Source organism: Zeus faber, assembly GCF_960531495.2.
Source record: "Zeus faber genome assembly, chromosome: 16".
NCBI lineage: Eukaryota > Metazoa > Chordata > Actinopteri > Zeiformes > Zeidae > Zeus > Zeus faber.
Window position 1 is genome coordinate 3,933,607 of NC_137202.1, and position 20,981 is coordinate 3,954,587.

General features: G+C 40.5%; 1 protein-coding gene across 3 annotated transcripts in view; it reads left to right on the plus strand.

Moving 5' to 3' along the window:
• Window positions 1-20,981, plus strand: part of LOC307241945 (cGMP-dependent protein kinase 1) — a gene marked incomplete at its 5' end in the record, with an annotated part of 125,210 nt that overhangs the window by 31,807 nt on the left and 72,422 nt on the right. For all 3 annotated transcript variants that reach the window (XM_080016229.1, XM_080016228.1, XM_080016227.1), the window contains one exon: window positions 20,792-20,905. In XM_080016229.1, coding sequence (XP_079872355.1) covers window positions 20,792-20,905 — 114 coding nt within the window. The remainder of the gene's footprint in view (window positions 1-20,791; window positions 20,906-20,981) is intronic.

The following is a 20,981-nucleotide window of genomic DNA, read 5'->3' on the forward strand; positions in this document are numbered from 1 at the left end:
AACAATAAGGCCAGGAAATTGGAATAGTTGGCTAGTATATTGAGCATGAAGATAGAATGACAATAAAACATTACAATTAAAGGATTAACTTGAATTATGCATTTTCCAATATTTTTATAAATTTTATAATTCAAACATTATTTCAGAAAACACATTCAACAGTGTGTCTTTGAAGGAGTACAGCACTATTCAAATGTAACCATTTAAAGCACTAATTGTGTTTAAAAGCCTGATTTCTCATAACTTCTGTTTCCAAAACCATGATCTTTAATAAGTCAAAGCTTCTGAAATTTTTGCTTGATTCCCATAAGTGACACCTTGTCTTGAAGCTCTATTATACACTTTCATATTATATGAAAAAACAAAGATTTCAAATTTTGAAATGTGACCCTAAAGTAGGCGGTGGGTCACACACTATATGGCCAAAAGTGTGTGGACACCCAAACACCACGCCCATATCTGCTTGTTGAACTTTGAATTTCAAAATCCTGGGCATTGATATAGATTTTGTCCGCCCTTTTGCTGCTACAATACACAGTAACAGCCTCCGCTTTTCCCACTCCAATTTGGAACATGGCTGTGGTGATTTGCTCCCATTCAGACACAAGAGCTGGGACCGGACTCCACCCACCAGTACACCATCCTTGGGGCTCCCCTTAAACATGCATACCTACTGCACTATTGCCCCAAACCACTACAAAGCTGAGTAGTAAGAGCCCTGGACAAGTGTAGCAGACAGTGCAATAGGATCAGTGCACTCACTTGCTCTTGACTGACTCCCTGGTGATCAGAGGTAGCCGTGGAGTACACGATCTCCATATTTAAGTACAATTACAAGTAAAAGAAGAAAAATCTCTGCTAGAAGTCAAAGTATCATTTTAAATTATTTCATTAAATGTAAGTATACAAGTATGTACTGTATAAAGTATACAAGTAAGTAAAATGTTGCCTGTGAACGCCGCACCCATGGATGGCAAAGATCTCCTCCTCAAACAAGGCAACCTCTAAAAGAGTGAGAGAGAAAGGTGAGAATGATAATTGATTGTGTTAAATGATCTCAGTACCAGTATCGTTCATCTAGAACAATGTAGAGGGATAGTTGCATTTATTGTATACTTACTTAAGGCGTTTTCGCACCACAGGGACTTTTTCATAGCTCTCAGAACTTTTTGTACGAACAGTACCTTTTTTTGTGTCCGCACTGCAGGAACTACGAACGTCCGTAGTTCTTACAACTACGTTTTGAGGGACGTTTTAAACTCCCACTCCAGGACGAGGACTAACCCGCTCAAGAGGAACCATCCATGACATAAGTGCACAGTGATTGGTCAAAACCTAAGTCCCTCGCCCCCGGTGCACTGAGGTCCAGTCGCATCGCTCTGGGTGCGGACCAGCCCACGTACACTCAGCGGTAATAAAAAAAATAACCAATAAAAATGTGTAGATGTATTTATATCATTTATTTTATTTTCTGACGTTGATTGAATGAATTAACTTGTGCCCCGTAATCCGCGTGCGCTGTCCCGATGCAAGCGGTGCCTTACGAAAGTTGGAACTTACTTTTAAATGACTTCTTGTAGATCTAATATGAGTGAAGATTCAGCAACTGGATTGTTCATTTCTCGCCTCAAATTTGTTTAGAAACTGATTTTTGTGGACTCATAAGGGGAAATCTGTGAAAGTTAGAAAGAGTAAATACCCGGAAAAAACACGGAACTCACATTGAAACCCTGCTGGTCACTTTGCAAAAAGCTGTACAATTCAAACAATACCATACTGATAATGAGCAAATAGCTGTTTATTCAATTAATGCATGGAGATGTTTGTTCCATCTTATTTGATTTGATACTAACTGTTCCTGCAGATTTCAAGCATCCAAATATTGATGATGAATATTGCATTAGGTTTACACAGTTAATAAATCACATATTTGTTTTTTATGAATGTTCAGAGAGGACTTATTGTTAGATGTCTGTATGGGATCGGGCAATTAAATCAGTGTTGTGCTTGTTTGTTTGGGGAGTTTGACCTGCTGTTCATACTTCTACCACATGAAGGTGAATGCTCAATAGACAGCAGCACCAAACAATTTGGCGTCAATCAATAACTATTAATATCGATATTGATAGTTATAAAAGTATACATACCATATACAGTGTCGAGCCTTATAGTTACTGCCATACCTGGCTGAAAATAAACATAGGACAACTTTGTTGACTGCTGTTAGAAAACTTTTTCTTTTTCCTAATACATGAGCAGGCGTAGATTTTAGCACAGTAGAGCTACAGTTGTAGTTTATCATACTGCCTTTTTGTGCATCTCTATCAATGGAACCATAATAATTGTAATAATATTATAATGATACGATATCACAGCAGTGGTCTCACTTTATAGCGTTACCATTATGTTATCTTATCTTTTTATCATCCACATTAATTGAATCAAACATCATCATCGTCATCATGGCATGGCACCGACAGGCCATGCTCACCTCCTCTTCCATTCTCCCTCTGTCCCTCCTTCTCCTCCATACTCCCTCTGTTCCTTCTCCTCCTCTGTACTCCCTCCTCTTGCTCCATACTCCCTCTGTCCCTCCTCCTCCTCCTCCAGACTCCCTCTGTCCCTCCTCCATACTCCCTCTGTCTCTCCTTCTCCTCCATACTCCCTCTGTCCCTCCTCCTCCTCCATACTCCATCTGTCCCTCCTCCATACTCCCCCTGTCTCTCCTTCTCCTCCATACTCCCTCTGTCCCTCCTCCTCCTCCATACTCCCTCTGTCCCTCCTTCTCCTCCATACTCCATCTGTCCCTCCTCCTCCTGGGCTTCCCTGTCACCGGCTGCTCCTCTCCTCCCTCAAGTTCCACCTGTTGCGGGTGCTGTAGATGTTGAAGCTACAGTACAGCTCCTGCAGCAAACACGTCTGTTATTTTTGGACATTTGGCAAAATCCCTAGATTAAAAATTTTTTTGGCCCAGTACTTCTTCGCACCCGCCTTGGCCTTCTTGCGCTTCTGTCTATCCATCTTCCAACCACAGATTTGTGGCTCTGACTGAGCCACGGCATCTGACACATGAGGACAGAGGGGGAGGGGTGGGGTCTGTGGGCCTAATAAGAGATGTAATTGGGCCAGCACAGTGTCAGTAAGGAAGATGAACCAATGGACCGCTGTCCCTGCTTGATGCGCTGGACGTTGGGCAAATGTATTTATTTATTTATTTTTCTATTTATTTATTTATTTATTTGTTTGAATAAAAAAAAATTGAAATTAAATTATATCGGCCCAAGGTGCATTGGGCCGCTGTCCCTGCTTTATGGGCTGGTCGTTGGTTCTTTTTTTTTTTCATAAAAAAATATAAATTAAATTATATCGACCATTTGGCCCCAAGGTACGTCAGCCCACTGCCAAAATGCCGGTATTGGATTACCATACCAGCATTTGACATCCCAGTTTATTACCAGATCCGTCAGACGCTGATGTTGGGCGATAGGGCGTGGCTCGCAGTCGCCGTTCCAGTTCATCCAAAAGGTGTTGAGTGGGGTTAAGGTCTGGGCTCTGAGCAGGCCAGTCAGGTTCTTCCACAGCAGAGTCAGTAAACCATTTCTTCATGGACCTCCCTTTGTGTCATGCTGACAACAGAAAAAGGTCCCCCCCAAACTGTTGTCACAAACTTGGATGAATGACAAAACAGCCCCAGATCATTATTCCTCCACCACCAAGCTTTACAGTTGGCACTATGCGTTCAGGCAGGTAGTGTTTGCCTGGCATCCGCCAAACCCAGATTGGTCCATCAGACGCCAGATGCTGAAGCGTCATTCATCACTCCAGCGAGTGTCCAATGACTGACATGCACAGTAGAGTCAACAGAAATTGAGCGTCATTGACAAATATATTATCTTGTAAAATGTCTGGTGGTACCGGTAACACTGGTATTGTCACGAGTTTGTTAACCGGTGGGAAAGATTCCTCACTGTGGCATCCCGAACCACTAACTGTAGTTTAAAAAAAAATTGTAAAAATGCATTAAAGAAAATGAATTAAATAAAAAAGGCGCCAACTTAAGCCTAACCCATTCATTAGAAGGTGGCTCCGCATACTTTTGAATAGGAAGTATATAGTATATACAATAAATATTATATATATATATATTTATATATACTGTATATATATACAGTGGTACCTCGACTTACGACTGCATCTACTTACGACTAATCCAAGATACGAGTAGCGATAGTCGGGAAAATTTGTATCGACTTGCGACCGACTGCTCCAAGATACGAGCGTGGAAATTTGCAGTTGGCACGTCAGCGGCCAGTCAGCAGTCAGTCAGCGGGCGACCTACATCGTGTGTGCACGTAGTTTTCACCCTTCATGATTTCATAATTTATATGGGAAAAATTGCTGCGACATACGACTGTTTTAACATACGACCGTTCTTATAGAAGAATTACAGACATAAGTCGAGGTACCACCATATACATATATATATGTATATATATATATATATATATATATAATAGCACCTGTAGAATTTTTAGCTACCTTTAGTCTTCCGACTTTCGACTCCATATGTGACACTTACACTATACAATATATGTTTGGCCTGCAAGTCATTTCACCCCTAAATTTCCTGTTATGTGTATTTATACTACATGTGAGCAGACATATACACTCTATTTTAAAAACTCTCTATTCATTTCAGCAGCCAAGCATGGATTGTTGTGAAATGGACCGAATTCCTCAATTCTATCAGAAATGCATGAGCATTATTTCATCCCATGTAAAGGGTCTCAAATCCATAAAACCGGATGGAAATGGGCTTCCATTGAAAGGATGCAGTGATACAGTAGAAGGCCAAGAAAGAGTAAAAGGACGTAGGTAATGGAGTCTTCATACTAAATTCAGGAGGGGTTATAATTGGTTTCAGGGTGGAGGACAAGGGTTCAAACATTCAGGAGGATTTTTGAACTTTATCTAATGTCTGCTGAGACTTTTGGTAGAAAGAAAACAGGATAATATGTCATTTATGTGCAAATAGTGCGTGATAAATTTGAAAGTGAATTTAACCGTATAGTGAGAGATAATCCAGATGGACCTAACGTCCACTGTGTGTCTAAGCGACTTGAAAGACCTCCTCACCTGAAAAGGAGTCTCCATCTTTCTCTCTCTCTTTCTCTCTCTCTCTCTCGCTTAATCTCTAATTTTCTGCACATGTATATAAGTGAAAAAGTGTGTGTAGAAATGGAGAGAGGAGGAAGAAAAGATAAGACGCGTGAGTGAAAGTTAGTCGCACCGAGGGAAATATCACAGTCACATTCATCTGCACATGATGCAAATGTGAGTAACTCCATGCTTTTAATCACCCCGAGGTGCAGCGTCCCTCTTTCTTTCCTTCCTTCCTTTGTTTGTTTTTTTCTTTTTCTCTATTCTTTGTTCCGTCGTTTGCTCGCTTGATCGTTCGCTCGTTCGTTTGATCGTTCGTTCATCCGCTCGTCCGTTTGATCGTCCCTTTGTTCGTCCGTTTGTTCGTCCGTTTGTTCGTCCGTTTGTTTGTCCGTTTGTTCGTTCGTTTGTTCGTTCCTGCGTTCTTTCCTGTGATCTTTTTTTTCTTTGTTCTGTTTTTCTCTCCATCTTTCCGTCTCTCAGTGCATTAGCATGAGCTGTGCCGGGAGGATGTGGTGTACGCTGGGTGGGAGCTGGAGAAATGCCAAAAGTCTGCAGAGAGTGGATAAGCGCTGTGTCTGCTGAGGTTCAAACACAGACAGACAGACAGACAGACAGAGACAGAGAGACAGCGAGAGAGAGACAGAGAGAGAGACAGACAGACAGACAGACAGACAGACAGAGAGATAGACAGATGAGAGAGAGAGACAGACAGAGAGATACAGAGAGGCAGACACAGAGAGGCAGGCAGACAGAGAGACAGACAGACAGATAGACAGAGAGAGAGAGACACAGACAGACAGAGAGAGACAGACAGACAGAGAGAGAGACACAGAGACAAACAGAGATTTGTGCACACGATCACACAAGAAATGTCTTTGCTAGAATAGTGAAATGAATGATTATAAGTAATGGAAACTAACCTTTGTGTTGCAAGAACAAAACTGCAAGGTTCCACTAATCATGTAATTTGTAACGGCATTTGAAAGTGAAGAATCAAAGCTTCAAAACAAGGTGTCGTGTGTGCGAATCAAGCAAATTGTTTTAAAGCTATGACTGGTTAATGACGAGGGTGCGGCAAACTGTGTTTCTGAGGTAATCACCCTCCAAGTTTCCCCAACCCTTGGAGGACCAACAAAGCCATATGGCTTTATATTCCGTTAAATCATCACATTCAGCTTGAAATCCACTGTTTGAAATGTTCTCCAAGTCTGGGATAACGCCGGTATCAGATTCAGCATCGCTGTCGTTCTTGGCATCGCGGAAAATGTAGTCCAGTACGCGTGGCTAACACTGACTTGACTTGACTCTATCCCACTGGTCAGATTAAGGTCCGTGATATGATTTGGATCTACCGCCACCTGCTCCCAATCCACAGACATTAAATTTTTCACAGACCAGTGAAACCAAAGGCTCCTCATCTTGTTTATGGAATAGACGTCAGCTTCTCTTCTTCGTTGGTACACACCACCTACACAACAACGTATCCAGGCGTGTGTGTAAAACTAGTAATATTTAAAGGTTGAACTCTTATCAAAACGGTTTCACATTGTGACTTCACATCACATAGAATATGGAGGAATGATCTTCACCTGGACGGTCGCTTTAATGGAAAAGATCTTTCGGCGTTGCGCTGTTCAGCGTCTCAGTAAGTGAACTGTGTTTCCCCATGTTATCTCACAGGAATATTTAACTGGACGGTTTAACATTTTTAGACTATTTATAAATCAAACTCGGTTTTGAAAATTCGTTGAGAGAAGCACAAAGGAACACGAATCTGGAAAGGTTTTTTCAACTTATTTGGCGACTGGTGGCAATTTAGAATAATGCGCGACATGGCGGGTTTCGCTGCGGTGGGTCACATTTGTCAGTTACAGCAGCTCTGTGTTCATCAGAACAAGCTCAAGTTTCCCACTGAAAGTGAGAACTACAGTATTAGTCGTGATGAAAGGTTTGACTTTTTGAGATTTCACAAAGGAATCTTTGCAATGAAAATAGAACGACTCTTTTTGCTGAGTAACTCTTCATAAACCGAATCTCAACAAGGAGTCGAACCTTTCATCACTACAAATAGTTCTCACTTCCATTGAGAAATTGACATTTGTTTGATGAAAACAGCTGCTGCTGTTCTGACTGAAACTGATGAATTCGATGCATTACTGGAGCCCTGAAATGTAGTTTAGTTTAATTTATTATAATTATTTACACCTGGTGAGCTCCAGGGCCTGAACAGCATCACTTTACTCTGGAATCAATGTAAAGCTTGGGCCACATCACAGGATTTTCAATGACGATGTCGCAGCAATTTGGGTCGGGCAGAATGGTACAGGGTAGTCAAGGATGTCAACGACAAGGTTTCTTCTTCCCTATCTTCCCTCTCTTCCCTCTCTTCTCCATCTTCCCTCTCTTCTTTCTCTTCCCTCTCTTCCCTCTCTTCCCTTTCTTCTCTCTCATCTCTCTTCTTTCTTTGTCTTTCATCATTTAAAGACCGTTGCTTTGCTTTGATCTTATTTTGGACTTTGATCAAGAGACACTCTCCTTCGTTGTTGCATAGATTTCAAAGATGACGTTTTTGTACCATCTAGCATTTGTATGGTGTGTGTGTGTGTGTGTGTGTGTGTGTGTGTGTGTGTGTGTGTGTGTGTATTGATATTGCTATTTCTGTTTATAATTGTTTTCCCCTAATAATTGGTGCGTTTACATGTACTTGAATTAGGGGTTAAGGCAATAGGTGACCCAGCGCAGACTTGAGGTACATTTGGTGGCTTTTGATTTTTTTTGAAAGAGAAGAATCAGAGCTTCAAAACAAGGTGTCAGTTGTGCAAATCAAGCAAATATTTTTTAAGCTATGACTTGTTAATGTCAAGGGTGTGGCAAATTGTGATTCTGTGATAATCACCTTCAAAGTTTTCCCCACACTTGGCTTGATTCATCCAGCTCCAAGATTGCAAATGGTTGGAGGACCAACACAGCCTGGCTCCTCGCCACATGGCCACTTGACACCCTGCTCAATGGGGACTTGATACCCTGCTGAATGGGGAAATCTCTGCATTGTTCTTGTGTTTTGAGGGAATGTTGAACAGCGTCATCAACATCAACACAACATCTTTTGTCTTTAAAAAAAAGGCTTTTATTTAACATTAAGAATATACATGTTTTATAAAAGTGGAATTATTTAGGAGTTTAAAAGTGTAGAAAACACAACAGAATGTACAGTCTGTCAATAATATCAGTCTCTGTATATCAACCTTGGTGTGTCATTTAATATATATTGTGTATGCCAGATATCGTCAAAGTTCTTGAAGTTATTATGTGGGCTAACCTCAACCCTACCCCAGCTACACTCTGAGAGCCTGTTGGGGCTGCCTCTTTTCATTTTCTTTTCGCCCCTGGCTGCATTTGCAGGTAAACTTGAGAATCTTGTCCATTGCTTCTTAATCATAATCTGCATCACCGACCTCAACGGTCTTCATCAAGTCATCAACTTCTGCCGTTGTAACAGCAACGGGCTTATCGTTGGTCTCCTCCGGTGAAATGCGCTGTTTGAAATGTTCTCCAAGTCGGGGATAACGCCGGTATCAGATTCAGCATCACTGTCTGGGAACTGACTACCGTCATGGCAAATGAAGACCAGTACGAGCTGATTACACTGACTTGGATCTATAGCACTGGACAGATTATGGTCCGTGATATGATTTAGATTTTCCACCACCCGCTTTTCCTAATCCACAACGACACGAAGATGAAAGTTTTCACAGACAAGTGAAACCAGATCCTCGTCTTGTTTACGGAAGTGACGTCAGCATTACTTCTGCATTGGTATACCCACCCTCCCCAATGATGTCTCCGTGTGTGTGTGTAAAAGTAGTACGATTTAAAGGTTGAACTCTATCAAAAGGGTTTCACATTGGGACTTCATAATACATGGAATATGGAGGAATGATCTTCACCTGGACTCTCACTTTAAAGGAAACGATCGATCGGTGTTGGTCAGTGCTATTCAGTGTCTCGGTAAGTGAACTGTGTTTCCCCATGTAATCTAACGGGAATATTTAACTCCGCAGTTTAACATTTTTCTACTATTTATAAATCAAACTCGGTTTTGAAAATACGTTGAGAGATTAAAAAAAACAAAAAGGAACACGAATCTGAAAAAATGTAATTTTCCTTCGAGAAAGGAAATTTCAACTTATTTGGCTGCTTCTGGAGATTTTATAAATGCACGACATAGCGGGTTTTGCTGCGGTGGGTCACATATTCTGAATTTTGCAACTGTCATGTAAACAGGGTAAACACTACATCTTCATCGAGTTGAACTGGAATTAAGCTCAAGCACCACCCGATGAACACACCTGGATTTGTCCTTCATCACTCCATCTGTCGCGCGTGTAAACACCTGAACCCGGTTATGATCGGGTGGATCCGCGTACATTTGACCCAGAAAGAGTTGTTTGGGCAGACAAACAACGTCGTCATGGCAACCACCGGTATACACACAGTTCCCATTGGAAAAGTAAGAGTGTTTTCATGTAGAGTTTGATGAGGGAGCTGAATCCGGGGACGTATTTGGACGGGCACCAGAACCAAAATTGAAGTAAGTGTCGGAGGGGATCTGTGATAAAAAAAACCCTCTCATATTCTAATATAATTCTTTATTTTATCTCCAGTATAGGCTGTATTTTGCCATGTCTGCAGTTCAGCAGCCGGTGAAGGTCACCTCTCAGTAAACCACAGTACGTGAATGTATGCTCATTATTTTTGAAAAAACTCCCTCCCTTCCTCTTTTTTTATTTCAGACACTACTCCCTCATCCCTCCGCACAAGGAGACAGTCATAGTGGTCAGGGAACTGGTTTTGCATTCGCATTTCTTATTTTGCACCGTCGTCTGAATGGTACTGCTCAATAGTCCTAATGAGCGCACGTGTGTGTTATTGTTACAAAACGTGAAGTTACAGTAGGGGCTGGTCAAGGGATGCGGCCAACCTTCTGTGTATAAAAAAACGGATCGGTTGAAAGTGTTTTATCTCACCAATCACGCAGCGGAAATTCTCCGACAGATCCCTGTCAGTAACCTGACTACGCCACACGCCGTGGAAACTCTAGTTTTTCAGTAATCGCGTTATTCCAAACCCATGTAAACACCGTACTCACATTATTATCCCCAATATTGAGCTTAATCTGGGTACTTAGTGCATGGAAACACACTGAACAATGAGCCATTTATACTTTTCCAAAACAGCCGGTGGACTGTGGATCCCTGGAAATGACCCCGTGCTGATGCCGTAGGAGGAGGCAATGGAGCGATAACGGGCTTCACCAGCTCATGATATGAGAGAGGAGAAAGGCCTTGATTTTGTATATTAATTTGTGCAGTCACATCCATGCTCCATAATTATAGCCCTTGGTCTGAGGAAATGAAATGGATGAAAAAAAATAGAATACACACATACGATATCAGCGCAAACTGCTAATTAGCATGTGGTGATTGGCTGCATGAATAGCTAATGAGCCTTCCTGCTCCAGCCATCAGTGAGCCTGAAGGTGGTGGTGGTGCTGAGGAGACACAGAGATGTAGCAGGCAGGACCATTATGACGCCTTGATTAAAAAGCGGAGGCGGCGGGTGGGACGGCGGACGGTAATCAGAATCAGCTTATTCCGCTTGTTCCGTTTAGGCAAATTTATATACTAGGAATTTGTTGTGGCGAGGTTTGGTGTTTTTCCCGACAGTCGATCAGCGTAAAAAAAAAATGGAGAATAAAAAAAATTTAATAAAAGTGAAGTAAAAATAATAAATAAACAAATAGATAGATAAGTAAATAGATAAATAAAAAGACAAATTGTCAAATATATCCAAATACCCCCAAAATAACAAACATAAATAGTATATAAATAACCTTTTTTTTCCTGCATTTGTTAGCAATTAGCGGTCGTTTTAGTCTGGATTGTTTCTATCTTTAGGTTTTTTACGGCAGACAATACATTGCAACATTTAGTCATGGATTTCCTTACGGTTGATATTTTATGGCGCAGGATGAGGGACAAAAAAAGAAGGCATGGTCCTGGATCTCTGGTCCTTTGACCGGGTGCCTTGGACCGCCCCGATTTCTAGACACAGCAGACTTGGGGTGGGTGGTGGCCCGGGTTCCCCCCACGTTCCGTGCACAGTTTGGGGCTTGTGGGCCGGGGGCGGTAGTGGGGGGTCATGGTCCTGGACCTCCACTGGAAAATGTGGTTCTTGAGGGTCTAGACCCTAGGGCCGGGCCACGGCACCAGGTCAAAGTCTGAATAGTTGGCTTCTCGTTTTCCACTGTCTAGTCTTAATTTTGTCCCTTACCCTGCAGCATAATATTAGCACTAACACTCTAATATTTTTGAACCAAAATTTTACTATAAGGAAACACAACTTCTCAAGTTGTCCAAGGCCTTGCGACTGCCGACTGCGATCTGTGACGACCCGCTTTGATGGTCTAGCGCCACTGGTTGGGGAACACAGCTCTCCCAAATGATGGAAACCTAATAAGATTAGATTAGATTAGATTCAACTAATTGTCACTGCACAGAGTACAAGTACTGAGGCAACAAAATGCATTTCACCATCCTAGTAACTGACTTATCGAGGAGCTGTGGGCTGCCATATAGTGGCGCCCGGGGAGCAGTTAGAGGGTTAAGTGTCTTGCTCAAGGACACATCAGGAGGAGCTGGGGATCAAACCGGCAATCTTCTGATTACTAGACGACCTGCTCTACCTCCTGAGCCACTGCCCGCTAATTCCCTTGACATTTGGATAGAAACATATAATAATGAGATCTAACAGGGTCTCAATGGGGGCAGTGGCTCAGGAGGTAGAGCACGTCATCTAGTAATCATCGTCATCTTGAGCAAGACACTGTAAGTCCCCCGCAGGTGCCATGTGCTATATGGCAGCCCACAGCTCCTAGATAAGTCAGTTACCAGGATGGTGAAATGCATTTTGTTGCCTCAGTAATTGTACTCTGTGCAGTGACAATTAGTTGAATCTAATCTAATGTAATGATTATTCAAAATAATCGCAAGTAGCTCAAATAATTGCGATCGAACGATTAAGTAACAATTGTGACACCCCTTTCGTCTTCCCTGAGCTTGTTTTGTCCTTGATTGAAAGACGGTGGAAGGCATGCGCGGCTTGTGATTAAACACCGTCGCAGAACAGAAAAATGCAGAAGTCTTCATTACTAAGCAGGTCCAGGGGGGGTATCGCCCCAAAAAACAATTCAACCGCTTTTTAACTTGCCTGCAGTTAATTAATATCCATGGAAATGGAGGATAACGCACAATATATATATATATATATATATATATATATTTATCTTGTTTTTAAATGTCTTAACCTCTGAACTCAACCTTAGGTTAGGTTCACCCTGGAGTCATGTGGGGTGTTTTTTTTTTTTTGTTTGTTTTTGTTGTTCTGCTAAATTTTTTCACCCCCAGTGCATAACAGTGCAGCTGCGGAAAATGAATCTGTTGTGAATATTTTTCCTTCTTGGAGGCGTCTGTGAGCCAGTCATGGGAAGCATCATGTGAAAAGCAGATTACAGAAGCTCCTCAGTCCTCTAAAGGCTGCCGTCTGAAGCTGGATTCACACAAATCTCTGATCGCATCAGTCGAATCCTTCGCCTAGTGGTTGTCGGATGAACTGTGCCCGGGTTTATCATCCCAGAATATTATGTCACAGTAAAGGGGAGAGCTTGTTTTTTCCAGTACAACAGAGAGTAGTTTGCTCAACTGTACGTTTACCATTTTTCCATGCATTTGAGTTTAAAACTTCCTTCATATAGTGTTTTCAAAGTGTGAAAAAAGATTCAATACGCACAATTCACTTATATATCACTTACATATTGTGAGATCCAATGTTAACGACGTTGTTATTTTATATACGTTACTTATTCACTTTGTTTTATTCCCAGTTCCAATAATAAACTTTGCTTTCGTAACTTCCGATCATAGTGTCAGCCCCGAAACCCAGAGCCTTGAACAGACCGCCGAGGAGGCCGGGCTTATCTCAGAGGGGGCGGGGCTTATCACACTGCGTCACAGCTTTTCCCATGAGGAATCTAACTCTCCATAGAAATGAATGGACTTGGATGTTGTTGTTTGTCGGATTTGGTGTAAAACCAGCTTTAGTGGTTTTTATGACCGGGAACACATGTGATCCCCTCGTCTCCCTTTTTAAAATGAGAATATAAATAATATAATGAGAATAATTCATAATGAAAATATCAGCCACTGGAATAAGTTTCAGCAAATTACTGAGATGAAGACTTTTCAACCTTTGCAATTTCTTCTTTTTTTTAACAAAACCGATTTGATGTCCCTGATTTAAGCACGTCATGTTTGGGCTGAAAGAACTTTTCAGCCTCAGTGATTCTCTCCTGCGAGCCAGTGAAACACTCCATGTCACCTCCTCCACCACCACCACCTCCACCACCACCACCTCCACCTGACCTAAGACAAGGCTGATCGCGGAAAATGTAGAAAGTTTCATCAAGTTGCAGCTGGAGCACTTTGCAGCCCATAATAATTTATACCAGTGTTTTTTTTAACAACTGTGCCTGTGAAAGCTGGCCAGGTGATGCTGTGAAAATGTGTAAAATTCCTTTTAAAATACATAACTAATGGAAAATCGCTCTTACGTTACAAGATCAAAATTGCAGGGCTGCACTTATTCATGTAATTCACCAGTTCCAGCAGAACAGCAGCTCTGTGTTAATAAGATGTTTCATTCTGAAAGTCAGAACTATTATATAGGGATGAAAGATTTGGCTGTTCTTTGAGATTCTTGATGAGTCAATCAGTAAAAATGAGTTGTTAAATTATCGGACTCTTTGTTTGGTTTGGTTCAGTTGGTGTAACACACCGTGAGTGAGGGAGGACTTCCTGAACGATGAACCAGAGACAGAAGACTCCGCTCTGCTCTGAGTTGTGAATGAAATTCTCCCAAGAATCATTTAATTCTGTTAAAATTATTTATTTTGGTGCAATGGAAAGAGTGAATCAGTTACATTCAATATGAATTATGCCAAATACCTTTTTTTTTTGCCTTGGACTTTAATTAAGTCCTCAATAATTATTGTCTGTTTCGGAGTTGAACATTCACTGATTTTGCTGGAGTGACTCCAAACTCATTTAAAATATCTGTTGGCTTGGAACTAACAATGCAAATTGAAAGGAATTTCTTTAATCGATTTTGTGACTTAGTGCGAGAGGCATGAGGAGTGTTTCAAAAGTTAATAGTGTTTTAAAAATGGAGAACTTTGAGGCAAGACTGGCGAAGCTGGTTCGCGTATACAGAAATACTTACGACTCATCTTTGCACGAGTTAAATATTTAAACTTTTTTGCCGTCCTCTGACTGAATGAGTCGTGTGTTACGTATCAGATCAAGACTAGTGCAGATATGGGCAACGAGACGCTAATGCAATTAATAAACATAACTACAATTCTTATATATAATAACAGACACAGATTGGAGTCATCACCATAGCAGCATATCGCTTGTTTCGTTTTTTTGCCGTCATACCTCGCTCCAGGTATTTTTTCTCCCCCCTTATCATTCAGAAAGTTCTGTTAGCCTGTTCCGTTTTCCATCTGAACGCAGCATTAGTTGTTGAGTAACAATAAACATATAGTTTCCTCCTCGGCAACGAGAAGCTCCCGTTTTCTAGGCACAGCAATGTTTGTTGATTGTCGTTCTTCTGGAAGCCTCGGTCTTCTTCTGCTACTACCTCCTGCTCCACTGGGCATTTATTTTCTTGAAACGCCCTGCGCCCCACAAAGACTCCAGATTGTTCAGTTCTTATCGATAAGAAAATATCTTAATCGATTTTGCAAATAATCAATAGTCGATTAATTGATAGCCTCCCTACTTCGGAACAAATTGTTTACGAGTCTTGCGTCACTAACTATTAGCAGGCAATCATAATAATAAGCACAGTTCTATGGGTTTGTGATGTTTTTAGTGTCGTGGTACCAGGGACGGACTAAAAAATACTCTGGACTTTTTTACCCAGACCAGCCCACCACAACCAGCCCGCAGATACTCAACCACCCCCACCCCATCAACGCACTTACACTACAAACACACCAGCCCTTGATACCACCAATTATAAGCATAATGGATGGATACCCTAAGCTACTGTAACATTAAAACAGAGATATTTTAAGAGCAAAGGTTTGTTGCCAGCAGGCCACCACTGTGAGGATACCAGGATAGATTCAGGCAGTCAGTGTGTCATTGATGTCTATATTTGAACAGGCTGTATAATCTATTTTAACACAGGAAATAAGTCAGATAATGGCACTAGCAATTTCAAACTTGAAGGACTTACTCTTGAGGGTAGGTCTTTGAACAATAAATAATAACGAACATCAGGTACTGACTACACACATTTTACCTCTAGTGCAGTTAAACAATACATATTTAAATAAAAAAACTCTAAATTATATCTAAAACAGAACAAAAGTTAAGTAATGTTCATTTTTTGGCCTGCTGCTAAGGTACAGACCATTACTCCTGGCCTGAGTATTGCTGGTCTGTAAACAATAAAATAATATTAATATAAAAAAAACACCAGTTTGTATATATTTGTACAAGTGCTTGGTTATTGCTGGTCCATAAATAATAAACAATATAAAAAATTGATATTTCGGACAGGCATTAAATGCAGCTGTGCTACCTTTGAAAAACAATCCCTCTCAATTTGAAAAAATGATGTGATATCACTATGTACTATATTTAGATATCTTGCAAGTTATAGTATCAGCTTGAAGTGACCTCATTTTTTTTTTATCTCTAGCCTTTTCAGCGACGGCTCTCCTCATTTTATTTTACTCAGATTTCTGTCCATTTTGACCAGCTTGGTCATGAATGCACCTGTTCACGCACTCCCATGACTGCTGGGATTTGGGGTGGTGGCGGTGGTGGTGATGGGGGGGATGGGGGGGCGAGACGGATCCTCGTCGTCGGCCCACTTTGATTATGAGTGCTGATGCATAATCAGAGTGGGCCGACGACTCTGATCTCTCTCGCTCTTGTTTTTGTATAATGCGCTGCTCAGGCGGCCCACAGAGTGACCGGCCCACTGGGATCTGTTGTCCTGATGGCCAGTCCGACTACTAGTGCTACCACTACAGGATAGTGGTAAGGTGCTGTGGGATTATTTAATTGTAAAAAGGTTTAGTGGAACCTTTCTTTCTTTTTTTATTTTGTCATTACCCGATCGGATGTTGCATAATCTGAGCTCCGAGCTTGCTTGTCTTTGCTCGGTGGAATAGCGGGTCACATGTTTTAATCCACGGGATTTGAACTCACATCCGCTTTTGTTTTTGGAGTGGGTGTCGTTGGTGCTGTTGGGAAACAAAAAAGAAAAAAAAAGGGGGAAGAAACCTTGGAGGCTTTGGAGGAGGAGAGGATCTGGAGCTGAACCCGACCTCTAGAAGTTGGATTTATTTATAGGCACAACAAACTGACTGTGTGAGATGTCACTGCCAGGAAGTGCAGAAACCCCTGTCCCCAATGTCCCCCCTCAAATTACTTTGTGAACAACAGACACAGTTCACTAGATACTAGATAGATCCATATCATAGAATACATCTGTACAGAAATATACCATTTATATTCTATACCCACAGCAACTGTACTGCCTCTGCCATAGTCTTTCATTCAAGTGAGTAATTTAATTTGTTTTTATATAATAATTTTATTATTTTAATGTATCCCATGCAGAACCACTTGTTTTGTATATTTTATACATTTTTTGTGTATGTGTTGTTGTTGTTCTCTTGAAAAACCAAATGTAGCCATCAAGTGTCACGTCACATTGGCAAGATAATCCTGGGATTACGAGTTATGTAATTTTTTTTTAATCAAAAAGCAGAAAGTCCAGGGCTGTAAAAAAAATTGCTTCAAGGGATTCCTTAACCGTTTTGGCAGGGGTGCAGCTCCTGGAAAGTGTGTGTGTGTGTGTGTGTGTGTGTGTGTGTGTGTGTGTGTGTGTGAGAATGTACAGTATGTACTATATGCATGCATGCATGCATGCCTGTCTATCTGTCTGTCTATCTATCTGTTGGCACCGTGCTCCGGCGGGTTATCTCCCAAATAGGAGCCTTTCTGTGTGGAGTTTGCATGTTCTCCCCGTGCTCACATGGGGTTTCCTCCACCTCACGTCAGTAAGGACCCCCCCCAAAAACATGCACCCATCATCGTCTGACCAGCGATGGACACTTATCACCTGGTCCCCGGGCGCGTCCACGTATGCTGCCCACTGCTCCTGGCTGTGCCCCTGGAGGAAGGACAAGCCAGGATGGGTTAAATGCAGAGGATCCATTTCACCGGCCACCATCAAAGCATGTGCATGTGTGTGTGTGTGCAAGCATGTGTTGTAGTGTGGTGTGTTGCGTGACGAATAAAGACTGTTTCTTCTTCTTCTTCTTTCTTCTATCGATCTATCTACAGTATACGTATCTAGCAGATATGTATGGTTAGGGTCAGCAGGGCAGGCTCTTCCTACCTTGTGACACTAAGAAAAACATTTGATTTACTGATATTAGATTCGATTTTTCAGTTTCAAAATACCTAATGAAATAATGAAATTTCCTCAAATATGCCAACTTGTTTTTTATTATTGGTGCCGACAGCAGCATCTTGACTTCTACTGCGGGTAGAGTCTGTGTACTGACTTGGATTGTTTGCTGCTGCTTGCTGCTTTATAACTGGATGAGTTGCAGGTGGTTGGACAATGATGCTGCATGACTTCATCGATAATATATAAGATGAGGCGGAACCCTATTGCCTTCATTGTTCTGCCTACTCACACTGAAAGTTTTGACCAGGACTCACTGCCTGGGTTATTTAATCAGGTTTTCCTGTGGAGTCAAACAAATCCACCTAAATTATATAATTTGAGCAGAATACACACAAGGTTGGATCTATTAGTGTGAGACAAAGTTCAACTAAGTGATAAATCTGTTCCTCCGTCGACTCCTCAGAGCATTTGTCCGGAAACTCCACATGCACACTACTACCGGCACTTAGGTTAAAGTTCAGTCTCATTACATAGGAAAACAGGATGTTGCTGTTTCATTGGAAAACTCTGATGGCAGTTTTAAAGGGGACCTATTATGCTCCTTTTTAATTAATATAGGTTAACATAGGTTCCTGAGGTCCCCAAAACATGTTTTTGTTTTTTTTTGCTGAAAATACCACTTATGCATTCTAGCCATTCTAACATACCTCTAAGTCCCTCGTGTTCATGACACTCTGTTTCAGTGGAAGGAGCCACCCTCCTGAGGCCCAGAGTTCTGTGGGCCAGTAGGGTTTGAGCACAAGTTCCGGGTCCTGTGAGCCAATTGAGTTTGAGCTTCACTTCCGGGTTCTGTTGTTTTACTCCGTAAACTTTCATTGATTTCACCTTATCTTATGAAAACATTTGAGGCGACAAATAACGAATCTAGTTGCTGAAACTTCGCTCAGATTAGATCTACAAGGCCTAATTTAAAAGTTTGTTTCAACTTTTGTTGCAATGTTCCAAGCTTGTAGGAGACACCTCACTGGGACACCGCACCGCACCGCACGCGAGGTTGTTTCATGTAAATGTTGGAAAATAAAATTTAATTCAATAAATAATCTACAATACAAACACACTAATTTTTTAGCCGAGTAATTTTAGTAATTTAGTAATTTTTACAAAGCAGAATTATTTTTGAAAAATGCTTGCATTTCCATCCTCTGCAGTTTCTTCACAGACAGTATTAATTCCTCTTTCTTGTAAAAGATTTGGGCTCTGAGACGGAGGGCAGTTCTTATTCTTCTTATTGTGATGTAGAACTGAGACACAAATCTGAACCGTGTGTTTCACCACATCTTTTCTGAAATAGACTGCCTGGGTTGTCTTATTTCACAGTTTGTGTGTTAGTAGTCCCAGCAGAGACCCAAATGTATCTGCACAAGCACTGAAAAAGTTTTATTTTAGTTTATTAACTGAGATACTTTATTCATCCCTGGATGGAAATTGCAGTGTTACAGCATCTCGCATAATAAAACATTGGCAATAATAATAATAAACTAATATGAATAAAAATAGAAATAAAAAAATGCCAATGTACAACAAACCTCAAAATAATTGAGAAGATTGAAGAATGAGAAAATATACAGTAAGCCAAAAGATTTACGATAAAAGTATGGTAATATACAATAAACCTAATGATAAACAATAACTATTAACCTAAAAAGTAACAAAAACAATAAAAAAAAATAAACAAGCATGATGGATTTTGATGTGGCAAGTTTCAAATGTCATGGAAAGATGTACTTACAGTGTGTACTTACAGTGTTTGGCATTTGTGCTTCTTTTAAGTTCTGAATCTTTTTGATTCTTCTGCTTGATTTTTGTTAAGACTTTAGACGGACGGGGGTTTCTGCTAAATGGCACATTAAGTTCATTTTCATATATGAATAATTTGTCATGATGAGGATTGGTGATAAGTCTGTGAAAACATATATATATATATATATATATGAAACAATAATAATACAATTATAATAAAATAAATTATAAAAGAAAAATAGAATAATAGAATAGAATATATTTCATAAAAATTGCCAAATATACTGTTTATCTTTGTCTGCAGAGACGTTCCTTGAATCACTCGCCACCCTCGAACGTAGTGATATCAATATGATGAAAGATGATATTTATATATTTAAACATATACATTTCATTAAATTGACTCCTGTCTTGTGACTCATTTTCCTGTTCTTATTATATATTATTAGACCATATATTTTTTGGCTTATCATAAGGTTTATTGTGCATTAAAGTATTGTAATTTTTTATTATAGTATATTATTAGTATTATATATTTTTTTAAATATATTTTAGGTCATCTATTGGTATTGTCATTTATTGTTTTTCCTGCTACCTTTTAGGTCCTATTGGTTGTTTATCATTAGATTTTCTGTCTATTGCATATTGCATTTATTGCATATTATTTATTTTTTATATTTTTGTTTTGTTATTCTATCCTTTTCAACAGAGCGTTTTCAAAGTTTGTTGCAAAAAGTTTGTTTCCATCGAATAAACCAGAGGACACTACAAGGTGGTGATGAACGACCTAGTGGAACACAATGATAAATAAATATTCTGAAAAAAAACACTTTGCTTTCGGCATTCTTTATTTTGGCATTTTTGTTTTTTTATTCTTTGTTCTTATTAATGTAAATAACTTACAAAGCATGAACTAACTAATAAACTAGCAAACTAATGAACGGACAAACAAACAAACAAACAAACTATCTGACCAACTGACAATCTCATGAACTAACTGACTAACTAACAATCTAAAGAACCGACTAACTAACAAACTGATTAACTAATTGACCAACTCTTTCATGGATAAGCTTTATTAAAAGTGGTTGGTTTAGCAGTTTTGAGTGACTTCATGTTTTTGTTTCGGGCTCCCTGCTCCACCACAGAGTGTGGGGCACTTCGCTCGACATTTGTTGTTTTCAACGTGCTGTATAAATACATTTGCCTTATCATTGTTTTGTTTTATTGAGGTGGCTTAACGGCGTCCTTATCCTTCTGTGCGTTTCAGATGGTAAAGTGGAGGTGACGAAGGAGAGCTTGAAGCTGTGCACCATGGGTCCCGGAAAAGTGTTTGGAGAGCTGGCTATCCTCTACAACTGCACCAGGACGGCCACTGTCAAGAGTGAGTCTTCACAGACACTGATAGCGCACACACACACACACACACACACACACACACACACACACACACACACACA